The sequence below is a fragment of the Macaca thibetana genome, chromosome 3, assembly GCF_024542745.1.
Source record: "Macaca thibetana thibetana isolate TM-01 chromosome 3, ASM2454274v1, whole genome shotgun sequence".
In the NCBI taxonomy this organism is placed as follows: domain Eukaryota; kingdom Metazoa; phylum Chordata; class Mammalia; order Primates; family Cercopithecidae; genus Macaca; species Macaca thibetana.
Window position 1 is genome coordinate 74,828,633 of NC_065580.1, and position 21,603 is coordinate 74,850,235.

The 21,603-nt window shown below is 36.7% G+C and overlaps 1 protein-coding gene across 1 annotated transcript in view; it reads right to left on the minus strand.

The window, feature by feature from the left end:
* Positions 1–3,209: 3,209 nt before the first annotated feature.
* The window catches only part of PON2 (paraoxonase 2), a 30,071-nt gene continuing 11,677 nt past the window's right edge, over positions 3,210–21,603 (minus strand). Inside the window, exons 3-9 of the mRNA XM_050782935.1 lie at positions 14,641–14,696; positions 10,684–10,849; positions 10,026–10,152; positions 8,258–8,458; positions 5,320–5,401; positions 4,459–4,587; positions 3,210–3,835 (exon numbers count right to left, since the gene is read on the minus strand). Coding sequence (XP_050638892.1) covers positions 3,677–3,835; positions 4,459–4,587; positions 5,320–5,401; positions 8,258–8,458; positions 10,026–10,152; positions 10,684–10,849; positions 14,641–14,696 — 920 coding nt within the window. The 3' untranslated portion in view covers positions 3,210–3,676. The remainder of the gene's footprint in view (positions 3,836–4,458; positions 4,588–5,319; positions 5,402–8,257; positions 8,459–10,025; positions 10,153–10,683; positions 10,850–14,640; positions 14,697–21,603) is intronic.

Here is a 21,603-nt window from a genome sequence, read left to right on the forward strand (position 1 = left end):
AAATACAGATCTCCTTAAATATCTCAAAGTGTACCTAACTCATAAAAAGAGAATGAAAATTAAAATACACTAGAAGAAAAGTGCTGAAAAGCAGGCGCAGAAAGCTAAGAGAGAATGCTACTGGGATTCTCCCACCCAGCTCCTTCTCTCACACCCAGAAATTCTTCCCTGGAAAGCAGCATGAGTAATGAAAACTACAAGTAGTCACAGAAAGGTAGAAGTGGCTGGTGTGGTGGTGGGTTACTTTTAAGCTGTTACTTTTTCATTGCTTTGCTGAGAAGAGTAGATATTCACTAGCCTAGATTGGCTGTGACTCCAAGATAGGATTCAAACTGAGCAAATCAAAGTCCAGAGAAAATAATCAGCTTTATATGAGTTGCAATTAAGGATTAATCCATATGCAACATGAAAAAAATACTGTATTATAGCTTATGTTTAATCTTACTCCTTGTATTAAGTATTCATGTTCACATTTCATCATTATAAAAGAGCTGAGGTTTTGTAAAAAGTAAAAAACAATTACTGTCACTAAACAGAATCTTGGAGTAAAAATAATTAACACATACTCACACCTGTAAGACCTATATTCCCCTCATGGTGTCATATCCCAATCACAGTTTCAGTTGTTTTCAATTGTTCAGCTCAGTATAAGATCAGAGAGAGGGCACCATAAATAAGTGCACAATATACTAAGAGCTTGATACAATTCCTCATGGTCCAGAGAGGTCAGAAATCAGAGATTCTTTTTTTTTTTTTATTTCTAAGATAAATAATACACGTGCTTTTTATAAATTGTTTTTGTTTTTGTTTTTGAGACAGAGTTTGGCTCTTGTTGCCTGGACTGGAGTGGAGTGGTGTTATCTTGGCTCACCGAAACCTACCTCTGCCTCCCAGGTTCAACGGATTCTCCTGCCTCAGCCTCCCGAGTAGCTGGGATTACAGGCATGCACCACCACGCCCAGCTAATTTTTGTATTTTTAGTAGAGACGGGGTTTCTCCATGTTGGTCAGGCCAGTCTCGAACTCCTGACCTCAGGTGATCTGCCCACCTCAGCCTCCCAAAGTGCTGGGATTACAGGCGTGAGCCACCGTGGCTGGCCATACATGTGCTTATTAACTTACATATACTTTTGTCCAAATAAAAATTTTTTAAATACTTGCATGCTTTATTCAAAATACACTGTGAGCACATGTCTATGCTAATATTCTGTAGTATCATTCGAAGTGGCTATATTATCTTATAGAGGTGCCCTGATTTTGCTTTTAAAAATAAATATCCTCTGCAGAACACACTGTCAAGAGAATGAGAAGACAAGCAACAGACTGGGAGAAAATATTTGCAAAAGACATACCTAACAAAGGATTGTTATTCAAAATATTCAAAGCACTCTTAAAACTTAATAAGAAAACAACAATAAAAAAAGATTTTAAAATGAGCCAATGGTACAAACAGGCAGCTTATCAGAGAAGACATACAGATAGCAAACAAGCATAATAATGTTCAACATTATATGTCATCAGGGAATTGCAAATCAAAATGAGATACCACTTCATAACAGTATAATCTAAAACACTGACAACACCAAATGCTGGCCAGGATGTGGAGTAACAGGAACTCTCATTCACTGCTTGGTGCAAATGCAAAACAGTGTAGTAACTTGGAAGTTTGGCAGTTTCCTTCAAAATTAAACAACTTCTACCATATGATCCAGCAAATTGTACTTCCCAGTATTTTTTGAGGGGGTAGTGAAAGAGTACAGGTGTAGAGTTGTTACCTGGGTATATTGCATGATGCTGAGGTTTGGGATATGGATGGTCCTGTCAACCGTGATGAACATAGTACCCAATAGTTTTTCAGCCCATAGCCTCATTCTCCCTCCTGTCTAGTGGTCCCCAGTGTCTGTTTTTCCCATCTTTGTCTGTGTATTCTATGTTTAGCTCCCACTTAAAAGTGAGGACATGCAATATTTGGTTTTATGTTCTTGCATTAATTTGCTTAGGATGACCTCCAGCTGCATCCATGTTGCTGCAAAGGACATGGTTTTATTCTAAAATTTGTAATAAATGCAATAGAAACCAACTTTGTTTTATGCCTACTGTATTCCAGTACTTTTTATAAATGTAGCTTTTTAGATATTCATTGATATAATCTCATAAAATCTAAAACATCTAGTTCTTCATTTGGATCCCTAGGTCTGCAATATTTAATCTTGCTATATTCATCTGTGACTTAGCATTTTCCCATGGATAATGTAAACAAAAAAGAAAATTATTTTAGCATGAAATAAATCCAATACAATATGTAACAAACTAGGTAAATATATAAATAACAACACAGGCCAAATGCATACAGGCCAAATTTAAGACTACTACTGAAATTTACATTTAAAAGCCATTAAATGATTCATCTAAAAGCAGAACTCAAACTGATATCTACAAAACACGAAGAAACTGTGTACATTAGGAAAAAGTGAGTAACAAAATACTAGTTCATTGTATGGCAGTAGTATCCTGTAGTGGTTAGTGGTACAGGCTCTGACATCAGAAATAGACTGAACATCTGTGAAATGTTAAGTGATATAATATCAATACTTACAGCTGCAATTAGGATTAAATAAGATAACAAATGTAATACTTTCAGTGCATTGTTTGGCATATCGTAATTAACTGACAAATATTTTCATGATGATGATAGGGAAAAAGTATGAGAAATGAAGTACTTAGATAAATTACAATGGAAAGAAACACATGAAAGTCTCTCTCTAGGGCTCCTATAAAATCAATAGGAGGTACAGTGAGCAGAAAAACTCTCCTTCTGTGAGCTGGGCATGTAGCCCTGATCCTAGCATTGCTGCTGCTTAACCACGTGGTCACGGACAACTGACTTCATCTCTCCTGACTTTAGTTCACAGTTCTGTTCAATGAGGAGGTGGCATGACCTTCCTGTCCAAACCCTTATTTCCTCTTTGTATCTAAAGTGGACTCCCATTAAGGAAGACAGCTGATGGAAGCCTCCTTAGGAACTGGGAATTTGAGTTGCAATATGTCATTGATTTTTGTTGCTGTTATGTCAAATTAAGCGTCCATTCACTTTCGGCTTTCCACAAGAGAAATTAATATGGCCATGCCTGACTATCCAAACTCCGTAGGAAGCAGCTGCTTTCCCATTTCTCCTAGGCATATGCCTTGAGAATTAAACACAGACAAAACTGGGATTTTTAGTTAGTCTTTAATATAACTCCAACTTTTTAATGGTAAACAAAGATGTAAGTACAAAACATCAGAATACGTTATTATCAGTAGTTCTACACAGCCATAGTGGTCACAGTGCCAGAACTGAGGTCACTCACATTTTAAGGAAATATAATTCACTCTATTTCAGTGGAATCCGTGTTCTGGCAGTTAGAATGCAAAGGTGAGGCTTATTTTGTGCAAAATGTATTCACTTTATTCAAAAGCAGCTTTCTTTTCTCTCCCTTGCTTGGCATTTTAAAGAACCTGTTCATTTTTCTTTTTTGTTAAAAGTGCTCTAAGAACTAAAAGGGCCGTTCCTTATTGGAATAAAATTAACTACACATGCCATACATTTCTGGGTCAATGTTGCTAATTCCCTCAGAATTAGCAATTCATAGAAAATTAATTGTTAAGTTATTGCACTTTCATGCCAAAAGTACAATTTAGAGTTCACAATACAAGGCTCTGTGGTATAAAGTGCCTATGAGCAACTTCCCATCATACACTGAGGCTACAGAACTTCCTTGGAGAACAGAACCATTGTTGGCATAAACTGTAGTCACCGTAGGCTTCTCAGATAGAATGTTCTGGATGCGGAGAACCTATTCAGGGGATACAAAGTATTACTATAAGACCACCGTACATGCATGTCACTCAATCACCAATAAGCCCTGTTTTCCACAATGACACACTGATTAAGGGGACATGCTGTTGAAAATAGCAGTTACCAATTTTTTAATGTTTAAATTGAAGTACTTTCTCCAGTCTTCAAAGAAAGTACTTTCTTAAACCATCTAGTTATTCCATGCCAACACAGGATTTAGTGTTATTATAGCAATTCAGCTTTAATAGAAATACTTTCATACTAATATGCCTACTTTCACACTACTTCAACATGAACAAATATCACATCATGTGGTGAGCTGACAATAAATCAGATATTTTAAAAATTGTCAGTATACCACCCAAGAAGGGCACATGTCTTTATAAAAATGCCTTTTGACTAGTTTCCACCATAATTTAATACATCAAAAGATTACCTTTCTTAAAGTATTTGAACAATGTAACATTCTGTCAATTATCGGCTTAAAGCAATTACAAAACCACGACATAAGTTTATTATTGCTTTAAAATAACTAAACAAATCATCCCTGTGACAATTTATTGTACTGTTAGTTCAAAAGGACTTGAATAATTAAGGTTGAAAAACTAAAAATATAAAAACCTCTGATGAGGGAGGATTGTTCGGGTCATACACGAAGAGCTTCTGGCCATTAGGATGACAGCCTACCCAAATGTCCCCCGAGGAAGGATCAATAGACAAATTATCCACCAGTGTATCCAGCTCAAGTACCTTCCAAATGAGAAATTGTCAATATCTAAATGACATGAGAAACTTGATTAAGTAATTTAGAGGTAACCTTCCTGCCTCTATACAGGTGAGGAAATTACACATCGCCCTGCTTCCACCCTCTAACACCAATATTGCTTAAAAGGAACTTATTAAAAACTGGTATTGAGTCGCTTCTTCCCTGAAACTGAGAAAGTTAGGGTGATAATCAGTCCCTCTAAAAATGTCTCTTAAAAACTGAACTCCTTTTCCCTTAAAAGATGCACAATGATCGGTTAGCTCAAGGAACTCTATCAAAGCAAGATAGGAAATTCTTACCCTAAAATATGTGTTGTTGAGTAGGAAGAAAATAATAATGGTGTGGAACCCAATTTCTACCTTCATTTATTATTGAAAGAACTGACACTGTGCATAAATCTTCATTTGAGAATGCATCTATTAGAGTTTTCAATTGTGAAAATTCTTATTGGAATTCTTCCACTGCCATCAATACTTCATGGAATGGGCCCTAAATCTGATGCAAATATCACTCTCAACCTGCTGCTGCATGTAATCATGGTCAGTCCTTGTGATCACTGGAAACAGGAGCTTTCTCTAGTTGTAGGGAGTATTTAAAAACCCAGAATAGCTACACTGGCATCCATATTTTGTTCTACATGTGGTACTCTTATAGAAAAACCATGTCATTGCAAAGCACAACAGATTACTGTCTATAGGTAAAAATAAATATTTTACCTTCAATTGAGTTAAATTCATATTAGGGTGTTTTTCCAAAACATGAATTTCATGAGCCAATACATCAGCAACATAGATATACCTTTGCAGAAAGGACACACTGGTTAGAGCTCCATGCCAATATAAAGCTTCATTAATACAGTATGAAAGAGTAAGTCTTAATAACCTGCCAAAAAGTTAATCAATCATGGGCCCCCAAGGAATCCTTGATAAAGGTCAATTTTTATTTAAAAAGTAAGCTTTCAGAATCAATTCAGTGGTGCTACAACAATCTGAAATTATTAAACTGTTTTTCAAAAAGCTTGTAAGGAAAAATAATATAGAACATCATTTTGAATATGAAGTCTATATTTGCCACTGAAATGACAATAAAACAAACACTTGGCTTCACAAGAAAAGCTTTTACATTCCACAATATAATTTGACACTTCTAAATATCATGTACATATAGAAATATATGGTAAAGAAACTCTTATTAAAATGGTGATTATTCCTTAATATTCAAAAAAATATTTATTAATACATAGAGAATTTTAAGAGTAAGAGATAAGTATCAGTTCAGAATAATCTGTCTACATCAAAGGTGAGTGAATTAATGGACTATTTTGAGGTAATTTTATTCATTGAATTGATTGTTTCATGGCACCTGTTCTATTGAGCAATTATCATGTGTAAAAAGCCATGAACTCAAGTGTTGTAGCAGATATAAACATGAAGAAGACACAGCCTCTCTCCTAGAAAGTTTATAGTATGTTGGAACAATTTCACTGGTTTGTACACATTAAACACCTAATAAGCATGAGAAATAGTTCAGGTCTAGAAATAGCTAACTTCTGAGGACACAGAAAGGCTCACCAAGGAAGGGGCATCTGCAGTGGCTATGTAAGGAGAGACGAGATTTGAGGAGATGAGGACGGAGGAGGCACTTTCCAGGCAGAAGCAAGCACAAGAGCAGAATCACAGGAGCAACAAGATGAAGGAATGTTTAAAACAATGAGTTCTTTGTCTAAAGCATAGAAAGCATGGAAACAGTGAAAAGGGAAGTTGGAGCTGGCCTATGAAAGTTCAACCCTTTACTCTGCCTTGATGTGAAAAGCAATTGGATTCCACTGAAATCTTAGAATAATAAAGTGGCAACAAATGGTCAGTTCTGTTCCACAATTCCTGAGCATTTGCTTTGTGCCTGGCACTGTGCTGGCATGAGGGGTCAAAGGTGAGGAAGACAGAGTTCCCCCTTTGGGGAGCCCTTCAAGGCTGATAGACATAGAAAGAAAAAATTGGCAAGAGTGCAAAAAATCCAAGTAGACAGAAAACAGATTGGAAGAAAGTCTCATATGCTAGTCAGAGAAGATAAGAACCTAAACTAGGCAGGTCTCAAAGGGAAAGGAGTTTGGGGGTAGAGGAAGGAGGCACAGGTAGAACCAACAGGACCTGCCTACAGGCTGGATAGGAATAGTGAAAGAGGAGTAAAAGCTGAATCCCCCTTTTCATTATTGTTATTTTTTTGTTAGATTGGGTGACTGGAAAGTTTGACTCTCATAATGGAAATATAAGAGTGAAAAACAGACTTGGCTGCAGAGGTTGGATCAGGTCAGTTAGAGACAATTTAAATTAAATGATTCCACATTCTTTTTCTATAGTCAACAAGAAAGGAGGAGAAACTGGATCACAAAAATAAGGGCATTTAGTTGTCAAGGGGTGCCAAATTTATTTTATGTTGTATTTGTAGTAGTTTAAATTTTTCAGTGTGCTGAGGCAGTAGATAAGAAAGCTAATAAAGAATTTAATATCTTCTCTTATAGGTTGTGGTTGCGCATATAAATATAATGAGATAATTTTGGAGGACAATTTGGCAATATCTATTAAAGTTAACATTTAAAAGAATCACACTCTTTGAGAAAATCGTTCTATTTCTAGGGGTCTGTTCTACAGAAAATTAGCTCATAGAACCATTTAGCCAGTGCCTTCGGTGGGATTTGAACCCAAGCCTGTATGAGTCAAAAATCTGCGAGTTTAACCATTATGTTTTAATACTCTCTTAGGGCTGGGTGTGGTGGCTTATGCCTGTAATCCCAGCACTTTGGGAGGCTGAGGTTGGCAGATCACCTGAGGTCGGAGGTTCGAGACTAGGAGACTAGCCTGACCAACATGGAGAAACCCCATCTCTACTAAAAATACAAAATTATCCAGGCATGGTGGCGCATGCCTGTAATCCCAGCTACTCGGGAGGCTGAGGCAGGAGGATCACTTGAACCCAGGAGGCAGAGGTTGCGGTGAGCTGAGATCACGCTATTGCACTCCAGCCTGGGCAATGGAGTGAGACTCCATCTCCAAAAAAAGAAAACCCTATCTTAGGGACTTTTTCTTTAAAAAAAAAATACCTGTTTAAACTTCCATGGTACATAAGAAGTATACAACTTTTTTATGTAGAACTCCCCACCCCCATACACATATCCATCAATAGAGAATTGGTTAAATTAGTTTAAGATCATCCTTATAATGGAATAATATATATATAATGGAATATATAGCCAACAAAAATAATAACACATTTATTTGAAAGGAAATACCTGATACTTCAATATGTATGCATCAGTATGATCACACTTTAAAATTTATATTTATAAAATTAAATTTGACAATGATGTATTCCAAACTTTATATATTATATGTAAATACACATATATTATTGTATTATATAGTATACTTACATATATGGTATTATATTTGCATATAAATAATGTGACTAAGTATGTATTATATGTAAATATATATACAAAATATACATAATTATATATATAGTGTATCTACATATTATACGTATAATACACCATAAATGTCAAGAAAACTATTTTCACATTGACAAAGAAAGCAAGGTAAAGAATTTGGCCAGCACCACAACTGAAGAAAAATGAAGATATTCTATAAGGGGCCGTACTTATTATCAGGTGAAATATTGATTCCATTTGCTGAATCAAATCCTTCTGCTACCACTTTAACTTCATTGGGACTGTAGTAAACAACATTTGCCCAGTGTAAGTTCAAGTATGTTTCTAAATACTTTAAGAAAGGATCAGAGAAGTAGTGGTCATTTGTGGCATAGAAATGTGCCGGTCCAACAGCTGTGATGTCATTCACACTGAAAAAGAAAAATAGCATGTGAGAGGAAATAAAAGGCCTGTTAGTCTCCATATTAAATATTAAATACTCATATGATTTACACAACATGTGCTTTAAATTTTTGGTAAGAGGAAAAGATGAGCTGAAATCACATGAATATATTCATATACAATATACTATAATATTGTTGCCAGAGAACCATTTTGTATGGTACCAGGTAATCTGAACACAGGTCATTTAGCAATTATGGCAGGATTACTATAAAAGAAGAGGGAACTTAGTGCCATCAAGGCATGTTTTTTGACAGCAAGAAATGTAGAGTTTAACAATTACATGTAAGGACAGAGCTGTCCACAGTGCAGAGCTGGAGACAGCCTGATTGGCTGATGAGCTGGTTAGGCAGTCAGTAACCTTTACCTAGCTTCCATTCACTCAGTTCCTGGATTTTTCTAATTTCCCTTGCTTAGTTATTAGTCAAACTAAGGTTGACTGTTCAATTTCTACCTGCCTCACAAAGCTGACATGCCGAGAATGAATAGGCACTCAATAAACACCTGCAGAGAGATGGATGATGAAATTGCCATAGTACAATGCTTCAGGTGAGAGATTTATATGCTAAAAACAATTTCATTTTTAAGACCAGTTAGGTGAGGGTTTTATTAAATTTAAATTCCAATTACTCTATGCAAAAATTTCTGAAAGAGCTGCTTTATTCTTTGCTAAATGAAAAATACAGAGCTATGGGGAAGGTAGGTCTCCTTTTTCTAAAAGAGCACCATAATGCTTGGATGGTATGTATGCTCCTATTTTTTTTTATCAAGTGCATTTTTGGAAGGAATGATTGGAAGTTACATGCTTATGCCCTAGATAGGCATAGATAGGCCCTACATAGGCAATATTTTTAATTTCATTAGAAATTAGAAATTTTTAATTTCATTAGAAATTTAAAATATTCATCGAGTTTAAAGTAAAAGAAGCCGTAGGCTAATATACACTGAACTGGGAGTAGGGGTACACATGATTCTCTTTTAGCCACATTTTCAACCAGCTTTATGTTCTTGAAGTGTAATGACCCACTCTCAACTTGAGTGGCCCTAATTCTATGGGATTACTAACATGCAACCACCGCTAACCCTATGAAAGCAATTGGTATAAAGTCCCATGCAAAGCATACAAACCCAATAAAAAAGAGGCCACTCTTCCTTGGCAAGACACTCATCTGCGTGATAAGTCATCTAAGATGGAGGGTGACAGCAGGAAAAAATGTTAGGGTTTGCCTTCTACCCTCAAGAGGGGCCTGAAGAGTATCACCCTGTAGTCAGGCACTTCATCCTTTCTCAAAGGAGTCAGCATAGAACAGTGAACAATATAATGAGTGACATCAACTTTCATATGCCAGGCTCGCCCTGGTTTATAAGGAAACTATATACACACACATATATAAATAAAGAAATATAAGCTCTTTAGCTCTTACATATTAGCTAATATATACACTGGCACTTATAAAAGATGGCAGGACAACCCACCATGGGGATTGTTTGAAAATGCTGGGGATAAATTAGAGAAGGAACAGAATGAGAAAATACCTTGGAAGAAGCTCATGTTTGACTGTTTTCAGATGCAACAGAGAATTTTCTGCTTCTTCAAATTTAAAAATTTCCACTGTATTCTTGAATTCTGGGTGGTTTACAACAAAGAGATAAACTGTGTCATCTAAAGAATTGAAAGAACAGAGTTAATTTACAAGACATAACCACGGGACCTCTGGGCAGACACTGACATTTAAATACCACAGGCAAGGAAAGGTTGAATGTATAAGCTGTTGGACGACCTAACAGATCATTCTCTGTCTTTCCTATTGCTGTCTGTCTGGTGTTATTTCTGATCATTGGTTCCCTGACCTTTAAGAAAGTGTTTCCTACTCCATATACAAAATTCATGCATAATCTGTTTCTAGTTTAATTCAAAAATACAGTTCTTTTTTAAATGCAATGATCATAGATATATGAAAAGATTATGACATATAAACATTCTTTCAGATGTTACCTGTTAGAAATTTCAAAATGTAGCATAACTTACTGCCAGCTGAAGAGGCAAATGAACAACTTCTTTGCAATGAAGAATACAGAAATCATTCATGAGTTAATTGTTCTTCTCTTCCTATAAATATGATTCGAATCTATTTTCACAGTCATTTGTGAACTATCACACATTACTGAACATTGGTAGCTCATTGGCTCTTACCGTTGTCTATGAAAGTGCTGATGCCATGTGGATTGAATGAGGCCAAATCAAACCCACGGCTGATTCTTAATTCCCGTGCCCTCGGTTTTTCTTCTTTTAGATCCATCATTAGTATTCCTCCAGGCTTATCTGGTGCAAAGCTGTGGAGTCCTGGGAATTTTAGACCCTTTCCAAAACAGTGAAAAATGTTAAATACAAAAGCTTAAGTAATTTTATGGACTAACATGGGAACTGTACATGAAGGATAAATAGAGATTGTGGTTAAAGTAGTGGCATAAAGCCACAAAAACTCAAAAAACAGAGAAAAGATAATAGAAAAAATAATAACGGGGAGGTGGAACACTGAAAGCCTGAAAATAACTGATTTTGTTTAGTTGATACAGAAAATCAGGGATTTATTCTCTTCATAGGGTAATCAGAAGGTTGGTGGACTAGGTGATTCCAGGGAGAGCTGAGGGTGGAGAAAAGTGATATCTACATACTGACTGTGGAAAGTTTGTTCACTGCTAGATCCCAGTGCCTGGAACAGTGCCTGGCATATAGCCCATCCTTCTCCCACTCATTCAAAATGTCACCTTTATCGTGTGCTGGATCTCTGACATTTACACATTGGTCTGTTTAGGGACTCTCTGTTTTGTTCTTTTAATGTCTCATGTCTATTCCTGTGCCAATATAACACTTTTTAAATTACTACAGCTTTAGGTCAGGCCTGGTGGCTCATGCCTATAATCCCAGCACTTTGGGAGGCTGACGTGGGAGGACTGCTTGAGGCCAGGAGTTAGAGACCAGCCTGGGCAACATAGCAAGACCCTGTCTCTACAAAAAAAAAAAAAAAAAAATTAGCTAAGTGTTGGGGTGAGCACTTGTAATCCCAGCTACTCAGGAGGCTGAGGTAGAAGGACTTCTCGAGCACAGGATTTTAGGAGTTCAGGCTGCAGTGAGCTATGATTGCACTGCTGCACACCAGCCTGGGCAACTGAGCCAGTCCCTACTGTCTCTAATGACAGTTTTGTCTTTTTTCTTTTCTATCTCACATTCTTTTTCTCGTTTTACTGAATTACTAAGAACTCTAGTAGATTACTGATGGTTATGGTATTGTTGGGTATTTTCTTCCTGTCCTGAACATTAATGCAAATGCAGCTAATGCTTCACCATCAAGAATGATGTTTGCTGTAGTTTTGTGGGAATTTTCCTTCTCTTTCTAGTTTGCTTGGAACTTTAGGAATGAGTATTGAATTTTATTAAATGCTTTTTTGGTACTCACTAAGATGATCTAGGTCTTTTCTCTTTTAAATCAGTTAATAAATTACCTATCAGTCTATCTAAAATGGTGATTCATCATTACATTCTTAAGGTAAAGCCTTCTTGGTGATGGTAAATTTTATGTGAATGCACTACCTTATTCAGTTTACTAATACAATGCAGTCATATTTACACATAATTAGGGACACAATAAAAAAGTCTCACTTTCTGTATAAAATTGGACATAAGAGGAAATCTCTCCAATTAAAAAAGATTATCTACAATTGTATACTTTCATGGAGGGCAGGCCTGGTAAGTAGAACAAACTGGAATTATGCTATTGTTACATGGCAGTGCCACTTCAGTTCTTAATAATCTCTATTCTTTATGAATGTCCCCAAAACAAGAGCATGATTTCCATGCAAAGGAAGCACTATCAGATGGTGATAACTAGTCATGGTTATGTTAGCACTCCTTATTATTTAAGTATTTTTTCTCTTTTTAAAAATTTATTTTTAATTGTGATAAAATACATATAACATTCATCACTTTCACCATTTTTAAGTGTACATACAGTTCAGTGGTGTTAAGTACACTCATATTGTTTACATTTTTTATATTTTATTCTATGTCATCCAATTCTTCATGAAGTATGACATTAGTCTGAGGTGACCCACAACCCATAACTGTAAAATACGTTGGGTTAGACGAGCTAAAATGCTGGGAAGAAGAATGAACAACCTCCACAATGTAGGACCTCTTCACTTAGAAGAGAGTACACTCTGGGTTTTATTTAGAGACAATGCCAAGTAAATGAAAAACAGCAGCAACCTGGGAATGTTTCTAAATTTTAAAAAAAGTGAAATAACCAAAGGAGGATAACAGAAAAAAGGCAGAAAAATTCTATTGAAGTGGCTATAAGATCTTTGTAACTATAATACGCCCCCAAGCTAAAATGGCTGTAGATTTATGTGCTTGGAGACCTCATCCCTCCTACTTCAGATTTATTACTAAGGGGGCCAGAGAGAAATCTTGAAATAGGTGAATTCTAGATTATAAAACTCTCCAAGAACACATCCTTGCAAAACAACAACAAAAAACACAAATAAACTAACAAATTAAAAAATCAGTGCAACTGCCTTCTATTTTATTCAGAAATTTTGCATCTTTACTTATGAATATTTGGGACCAGTGGTCCCAGTGTTTTTTCCTAAGCCTATATACACATGTGCAAGCATGTGCTCCTAAACAGACCCAGAGTCCTACTATAAATATCACTTCATTCATTCTGTGTGGGCAATTAAATGAAATCTTCCTTTTAAAATCTTATTTTAAAAATTAAATATATATATTGGTGTTTCTGCTAAAGCCCACAGTACTTCTTTATTCCCTCAGTGGTAATAACCAGCTGCTCACAGTCTTTCATATAAAAACCATCAGGAACCTGAAGAGTGTTCTAATTCTCATTCTACTCCAAGCTGAGTTCTCTCACCTTTCTCATAAGTCTAACAACTATTTTATTAGTGTGGTGACTCCCTTCTAAGTATCTCCCAGTTTTTCACATCCCTCTTGAGTCTCAGAGCCTGAAAATAATGGATGTTGAGAGGAAGTAGAATAATTACAGTCAGGCTTCAGAGTTGGTTACTTCTTCCTCCAGAAAAACTGGACCTGTGAAGATGCCAAGAACTCCTATGTCTGCCCAAGCCAGGGAGGTAGGTGGTCAGAACCTCCTCATCTGTCCCCCTATCTGGATTCCCAATTAGAATGGATATTGTTACAAGCTAGTTTCAACAATATTCACAGCAATATTCACAAGCCAATTGTTTTTAAAGTCTTTCTATTGTATACCCAGAAAGGATATTGTTTTTCAGCTTACAAGAATCAAGGCAAAGTGAAGGGTGTAAATAAACTTAGTGACTTTCCACTTATGATTGACTGTTCAGGGGAAAAAAAGAAAGAAAGCAAAAGGGCAAGGTTGGTATAATATTTGAAAATAAATAATAATGGCAAGAATATTTGCTTCAAGTTGAATATGTAATAGAAAGATGAGTAGATGCTGTATTTAAAATAGTATAATGTTAGTATTGAGTATCCACAGTAAGACCTCAAATATCCCTTTTAATAACGCACATTTAAAACACAGATTGCGCTGGGCATGGTGGCTCACTCCTGTAATGCCAGCATTTTGGGAGGCTGAGGAGGGTGGATCACCTGAGGTCAGGTGTTGGAGACCAGCCTGGCCAACATGGCGAAACCCTATCTCTACTAAAAATACAAAAGCCGGGCATGGTGGCAGGTGCGTGTAATCCCAGCTACTCGGGAGGCTGAGGCAAAAGAACTGCTTGAACCCCGGAGGCAGAGGTTGCATTGAGCCGAGATCGTGCCACTGCACTCCAGCCTGGGCAACCAGAACAAGACTCTGTCTCAAAAAATAAAAAAATTTAAAAAAGGAAAAAGAAAACAAAACACAGATTGCGTTGGAATATTTTAGTGCAATGCAGTGGGGAAATAAAGAACACTATCTCAATGGGCAAAGAGTCTTCATCTCTACATTTAGAAAAGCTGGAGGAAGTTTTCCAAGATCCTGTTTGACCTCTCTTTTCTTCAGAATGCATCTTGGAAAATGAATTTTAAAAGCAAGGTACTGTTCTGCAGCCCTCATCAAATCCCCTTGTATCTCCTCTGCTGAATTTGGGGAAGGAAGAAGACACTCACCGCACTAAAGAAAGCCAGACCATTGGGAAGTATGTCAATATCTTCAGAGCCAGCTTCTGTAGGTTTAAGGAACAGATAAATGTCATGTTCAAGTTCTGTTATTTGTTACATAGAGCATAACTGGGACTTTGTTTACTTTATCAGAGTGACTGTATCTTTAGGGATGGTTCTGATGTTTTTTCCAAGGAACCATTCTTTTTAATAAATGTCAGTTTAAACCCCTTCCTGAAGTGAACTTCTGACTTTAAATGTTAGATATTTTATGTTTACTCAAATCAAAGTCAAGTTATCACCACATTTCCAGCTATAATACAGAAAAAGTTGACATCTGTACACTCTTATGATAAACATCCAGATGTCCGTATAAAAGTAATTGACATCAGGGGAATATTACTTTCTGAAGGAAGGGCTCATAGGCATTTAACCATGCAAATATCCTTGTCCTCTTCTTTGCTCATTCAATCTGAAGCAAACAGACATCTTTCTCATTAACAGAGGTAAAACACCTGGGATTATATATTCCTTCTTTTAAAAACAGTGCCTACTTGTTCTCATAAGCAAAGAAAGCTTTTCTATTTAATCTTTAAATTTAGGCTTTAAAGAAAAAACTAGCAGAAGAAAATTAATGAAAAATACCATGCACCTAAGCCAGTTGAAGCTTCTCACTACTGTCTCTGAGGCAGGCTACAATTACTATTGATTGTTTATTGATTGTCTGCAGTACACTCCACACAGCACAGCAAATAATTAGACATAAGACTTTCCCAGCAGTCTCACTGTATAAATTCTACAGACAGATAACAGACCCAAACACAAGAAAAGAAGAATAAAAATGGCCTAGATTAAGCCAAACCATGACACACTCTTTGAGTCTACAAAATCCAATCTTCCTCTTTCAGACTTCTCCATAGGATTTCTTCAAGATTATTTCTAGGTTGTCAAAACCAAACAGCATCTATCTATCCAGCCATTTTGGTCTTGCTTCATGAGTTTGCATTTAGCCAGTTGCCTCCAGTGTTGCTTGCTCCATCGTAGTGCAGAAAAGCAAAACAAAATAAAAATGCCAAGAACTTCACATTGTAAAGATGACCCATCTGCCTGCTCCTCACAAAGAAGATACATAGAAATAAGCTTAAGCATGGCATAGTGGAGGGGTTCTCAATCTGGGGTCTGTGGATCCCTTTTGGGCTTCAAAGCATCTGTGAACCCTCTGAAATTCTATGCAACGCAAAATGTCTCATGTATGCACACATGAGAATGTTTCTGTTAAAAGGGTCCCTGATTTTCATCAGATTCAAAAAAGAGACTGTGATTCCCCTAAAAAGGTTCAGAACGACTAGACTCCAGTTCCACAGTGGTTGTCCACCGATAATAAGAATCAGGGGAACACTACACTACATACACATGTATACACAGCACATATGCATGTACACACACACACACATGCACACGCACACGCACACACACAGAGAATTCTAGTCCAGGTTTTGCTTTTCAGTCCTATTTAGTAGAAGCTCAATTAATTAAAATTTGTTTTTCCTGAAAATTATTTTTAAAAATTTAATTTCCATGTATACAATGCTTACACACATGGAAAAAGAAAGGATATATAGAAAAAAATAACTATGCTTCTTTGGGTGATAGGATTATGAATTATTTTTATTTTTCTTTATCCTTTGTTTAAAGTTTTCTACAAAATGTTATATTTTTTAATAATTAAGGAAAGAGAAATCTTTTTTTAAAAGAAATACATTTACTTCAACCATATTGTAACTTCTGTTTAACTCCATTGTCTAATTCCAATGGAAAAAAATGTCTCCATCTGTAGCCTGCTTTGGAATATTTTCCAGATCTGCTCCCCTGTCATCATGTCTATAGCCACTACTGCAGGAACATTTTATCACTGCATATCCCCAATTTTTTGTGATTACGTCAAGAGCAGTCAATGCTAGAGAAATTTTTGCTCCTCTAATTTAATGATAATAACTATCATACTTAGGTACACCAAGTACCAGGCTCCATGTAAATACCCTGCATACAATATCTCATATGATTTCATAATACTAAGAGCCAGTATGATTATCTTTTGTTTTAGAGTAAGACTATGGAGGCTTTGGAAAAGTTAAGCAATTGCTCAAGGTCACAAACTGGGAAGCTGGAACTCAAAGCCTTTGGTCTGACTTAAAAGCAAACAAAATATTCAAGCTAGAATTTACTGAATTTCCTCTGTCAGAAACATCCCCTGATTCCTCTGTAAAGCCACTTCCTCGTAAATTCAATTGTGTCAATTCCATATGTTGTCTTTTTCCCCTAAAGTTTTGCTTCCATGCCTCTCACCAACATCTGTACCAATGAATATCCTGCACTTTTCTTTAAAACCTCTTTCAAAACCTTTTCTTTCTTTTTCGTATTTCAACTTATTTTATTTCAAAACACACTTAATAAATCTTTACTTTTTTATTCTAGTGATATACATTAATTTCAACATTGCATTCCAGTTGATATTTATGTAAATATGTAAAAACTTAATGTGGACTGATTTGGCACTGTTTGTCACTCTTATTGTGTGCTTGACTCTCTCCCTCCCCTTCATTGGTTCTCTCTCTTTAAACTTTTTATTATAGGAAATAGACACAAATAGAGAGAATGGTGTGGTGAACTCTTATATACCCAGTACCCACCTTCCACAGTTATTAGCTCATGGCCAGTCTTGTTTCCCTTGCAGTCTTACCACTTATCCTCATCCTGTGTTATTTTAAAGCAAATCCCAGGCATTGCATTATCCCTAACTATATTTATACAAACCACAATATCATTATTACACCTAAAAATTCACAATAATTCCTCAATATCATCAGAAATCTAGTTAGTGTTCAAATAGCCAATCACTTTTAAAAGGTGTAGCTTTAAAAAATTTACAGTTTGTTTAATTCAGAGTCCAGGTAAGGTCCCACACATTTCAATTGATGGATGTGTCTCTTATTTCTTTTAATCTACACCATGTCAGTCCGTTATTGCCTGTGGGCAGGGGACTTAGCTCCCTGGGTGCACTGAGAGCTTTTGGTAGCCAACACTCAGGGAAGCTGGGGGGATGTGGGAAGGGCATCCACTGCATCCACTGCTTAGGGGAATTAGGGGGAGAAATTCCAGGCACAAGGAACAGCATGAGCAAAAACCCACGAATGGCACAGCGCAGCACGCCAAACCCTTTCTTTAGAAAGTCTCCTAGCTTATCACATTTAGTTTCAGTATCTTATTACTTTAGCAATTATCTGTGTCAGAGGTGGCCAAGTGTTCACCAGCATCCATGTTCCCCTTCTTCCTTTTTAGCCTTTTTAGCAATAGGCACGTAGCAACATAGCTATAGATAACATATCCCACCCTTTCTGGCTGACAGATGTGGCCATATGTCTAAGTTTTGGTCAATAGGATGTGAGAATACAATATATATGCAACTACTGGGTAGAAAAAAAATCTATATAAATTTTATTTCTACCCCTTCCTGCTGGGAAATGGCAACAAGCAGAGTTCTAGTCTTAGACGAAGATAGCAGTGTTGCTTTATCAGCATTTGCCCCTGAATGACCACATGGAACACAGTCACCCAACTACCCTAGGCCATTCGCTTACCTTAAGACTGATGGGAGAAAAATAAAAATAAACTTATCTATTTTCTAAGCCACTATAATTTTGTAACAGCAACTCATCCTTTACTATACCCAATAGAGTATCCCATATGTAATGTAATGTATTATTTTCTACTTTTCTGGTTCACTCATCAAGTATATATATTAACCACCCTGGGAAAAGACACTATATTGGAAAGTGAATTTGCAAAAGTTGCTTAACCTCTTTGAGCCTCAGGTCCTTATCTGTTAGAAAAAGAAAAGACGTATCTATATCTCACAGTGGTTTTTTGTTTTGTTTTGCTTTGTTTTCCTTTTCTCCCATCAGTAGACTGTAAAGTACTTGATTATAAGGGTTACAGACTTTAATGCTTTTCCCCCCCCAATCTCCCAAGCAGCAGTTATTGTAAAGGTCTTGATTGCCAAGTGCATAAAATTGTTAGTTATCTTGAGAAAGACAGTCCATTCAAATTTTGAAGGCCAGACATTTAGAAAATAAGATTTTTAAACTTTTAAGCCTCAAATAAACTAGCTCTTGACATTTTAATTTTTAATATGCAGGTGTTAATCTGGCAAATCTTGGGTGTATAAAAGCTTAGTTTCTGTCTGTAAGATACACTGGGAAGGAATTTTTAAAAAGGACTAAATAGTGAACTTACTTTCTGCCCCACAGAAGGCACACATCCTGTATGATATGTAGTCAATAACTATGATTTATTAAAACAGATACAATATGATACGATATATATAAAGCACCCAAAAGCTGCACATAGTTCACTTCCAGTGATGGTGACTGAAGCACTGTAGTGTGTGCATATGTATGTGTGTGTTGACGGGAATCAAGGGCAAGGTGGAAGGAGGGTTCTCCTCTTAGAGGGATGAGTTGGCCTCAAGTGCATAGCTACTACTGTTTTCAAAACAGAAAATAAGAAACAGCCCTTCTCTATCATAAAAAGTTGCTTTTGCCTGTATAGAAACGTGTGTCCAACACATTGTTATTGCTTACTGTCAAAGACTTGTGAATAAGTAACTGTTGTTAAAGATATATAACCACAAGTTATTATTAACCATTATGCATCACTAACATAGCGTTTGACAAATGTTCATATGGTGTGTGCTAACCACAGGGCAAAAGCAAAAAAGCAAAAAAAAAAAAAAAAAAAAAAAAAAAAAGGCACAATTCTAATTAGATCTAAAAATGTATCCCAAATGTGCTTCTAATCACTCATCCTCTCCGCTCTGTTGCCTTCTGAAGTGCCTCAGAGGCATTTAACACTTCACAAGAGGGGCCATAGGTGACATATTTCCTCATTCTTTCCAATTCCAGACAGCAGCTCACACACATCACAACATAAAGGTCACAAACATAGACAGATGCCTGTTCAGAATACAAATGTTGCTGGGCTTGTTTTTCTCTGAGGAGTGCTCCATCCCAGTGAGTTGTAAGAAGAATGCACTTGGCAGTCTGTCATGTAACATGGCTGGTTGTGCCCTATTGTCTACTCTGAGACTTGTATTCACAGAAGGTGGGCTTCCCAGGGCCAAGGGCTGTTTAATAATGTGACAATTATTAACTCAGCAGCAAAAGTAACCTAAGAGATCACTGGCCCAACCTCCCACCCTTGCCCAACATCTTTTACTAATGCCATCTGGCTTTTGCTGAGTGACCAGTTCTGAGAGGTCTCCTCCTGATTGCAGCTGGAAGGCAAGATGAAGCTGCTAAGTTACTTGGGACTCTTGAACTGTCTGCAGGATCCAGCACAGATGTTGTCAATCTGCTATCTGTTATGAGTTTGCCTCCTCCCACTAAGTGTTTGGGCAATTGAAAGAAAGAAGGGAAATTCCAGGACAGCCAGCCAGTCTAGGGGATGGGAGGTGGAACCGGGGAAACACAAAAGTATCAATGAAAAAAAGGAGAAAGAACACATAGGAAACAGATGCCTAAGGAATGAGAGGCAGAGCAACCTGAGGAAGCTGATTTAAAAGAAGAAAACAAGGGAGGCAAGCAGGGGATTTGTAGAGAAACTCTGAAGGCTGCACTGTCAAGTGATGGTTTATTTTTACTAAAAGAGTGCTGAGAACCCCGTCTGTAGTGAATGTGGTTACAACTATGAGGTACCGAGTTTATTACTGTTGCCAACTTGAGAGCAATTTAGCAATGACTGTCAAAACTTTAAACACATATCCTAAGGGAACAACAATCCCATTGTTAAGGATGTACTCTACAGATAAACAAATGCAATAGCAATGATGTTCACTGATCTGTTCATAGTTGCAAAAAACTGTAACAACCCAAATGTACATTAAAAAGGGACTGGTTAAATAAATGATGGAATGTGAAAATATTAAAAAGAACAAAGTAACTATATATGCTGATGTGGAAAGCTGCTCACACTGTTTTAGGAATGAAGCAGGTTGTGAAATATTTACACTAAAATTCTGTTTGTGAAAAAAAGTCAATATATTTGTTTGCATATGGACTGAAACTATCAGGAAAGATAAAAAGCTAGTTTTGAAATATTATACATAGTTTGACCCCATTTATATTTTTAAAAATTATGTAAAGGAGTATTCATAAAAAGACAGAAAAAGATGCAAGGACACTCAAAACTTGTTTAACAATGTTACCTATTCCAAGAGGAGAACATTGCCATGTAACCTGAGTTTTAATTTCTAAAGAATAAAACAAAATATTAAATTGTCTCTCCTACCTCTAGAGACGGATGTTGTTATAAACGACTAGAAGGGACCCAATGACAGTCTATTTGTTTCCACACTGTGGCTCTCAGAGTAAGATTATAAATAAATGGTTCCAGGCTTTTTAAAGTCTAAAACCTTCAGTCTAATCACAAACTCATCATTATAGGTAACAAATACAAAAGCCAATTTTGCCTAAGGTCACATTGTGGCAGAATAGAACTAGAAACTAGATATTTTGACTTCTAATTCTTTTTGTTTCTAATCATACCATGAACTATATCTAAGGAAAGCCAATATTGGCTGGGCTCAGTGCCTCATGCTTGTAATCCCAGCACTTTGGGAGACCAAGTTGGGAGGATTGCTTGAGGCCAGGAGTTCAAGACCAGCCTGGACAACATAGCAAGACTCTGTCTCTACAAAAATAAAAAACTAGCCATGAGTGGTGGCATGTGCCTGTAGTCTCAGCTACCCAGGAGGATGAGGCGGGAGGATTGCTTGAGCCCAGGAGGTGAGGGCTGCAGTGAGCCAACATTGCACTACTGCATTCCGGCCTAGGTGACAGAGTGAGGCCACCTATAAAAAAAAAAGAAAATTTTAAAAAAAGGAAAGCCAATATTTACTGCTCATTGATAATTTAA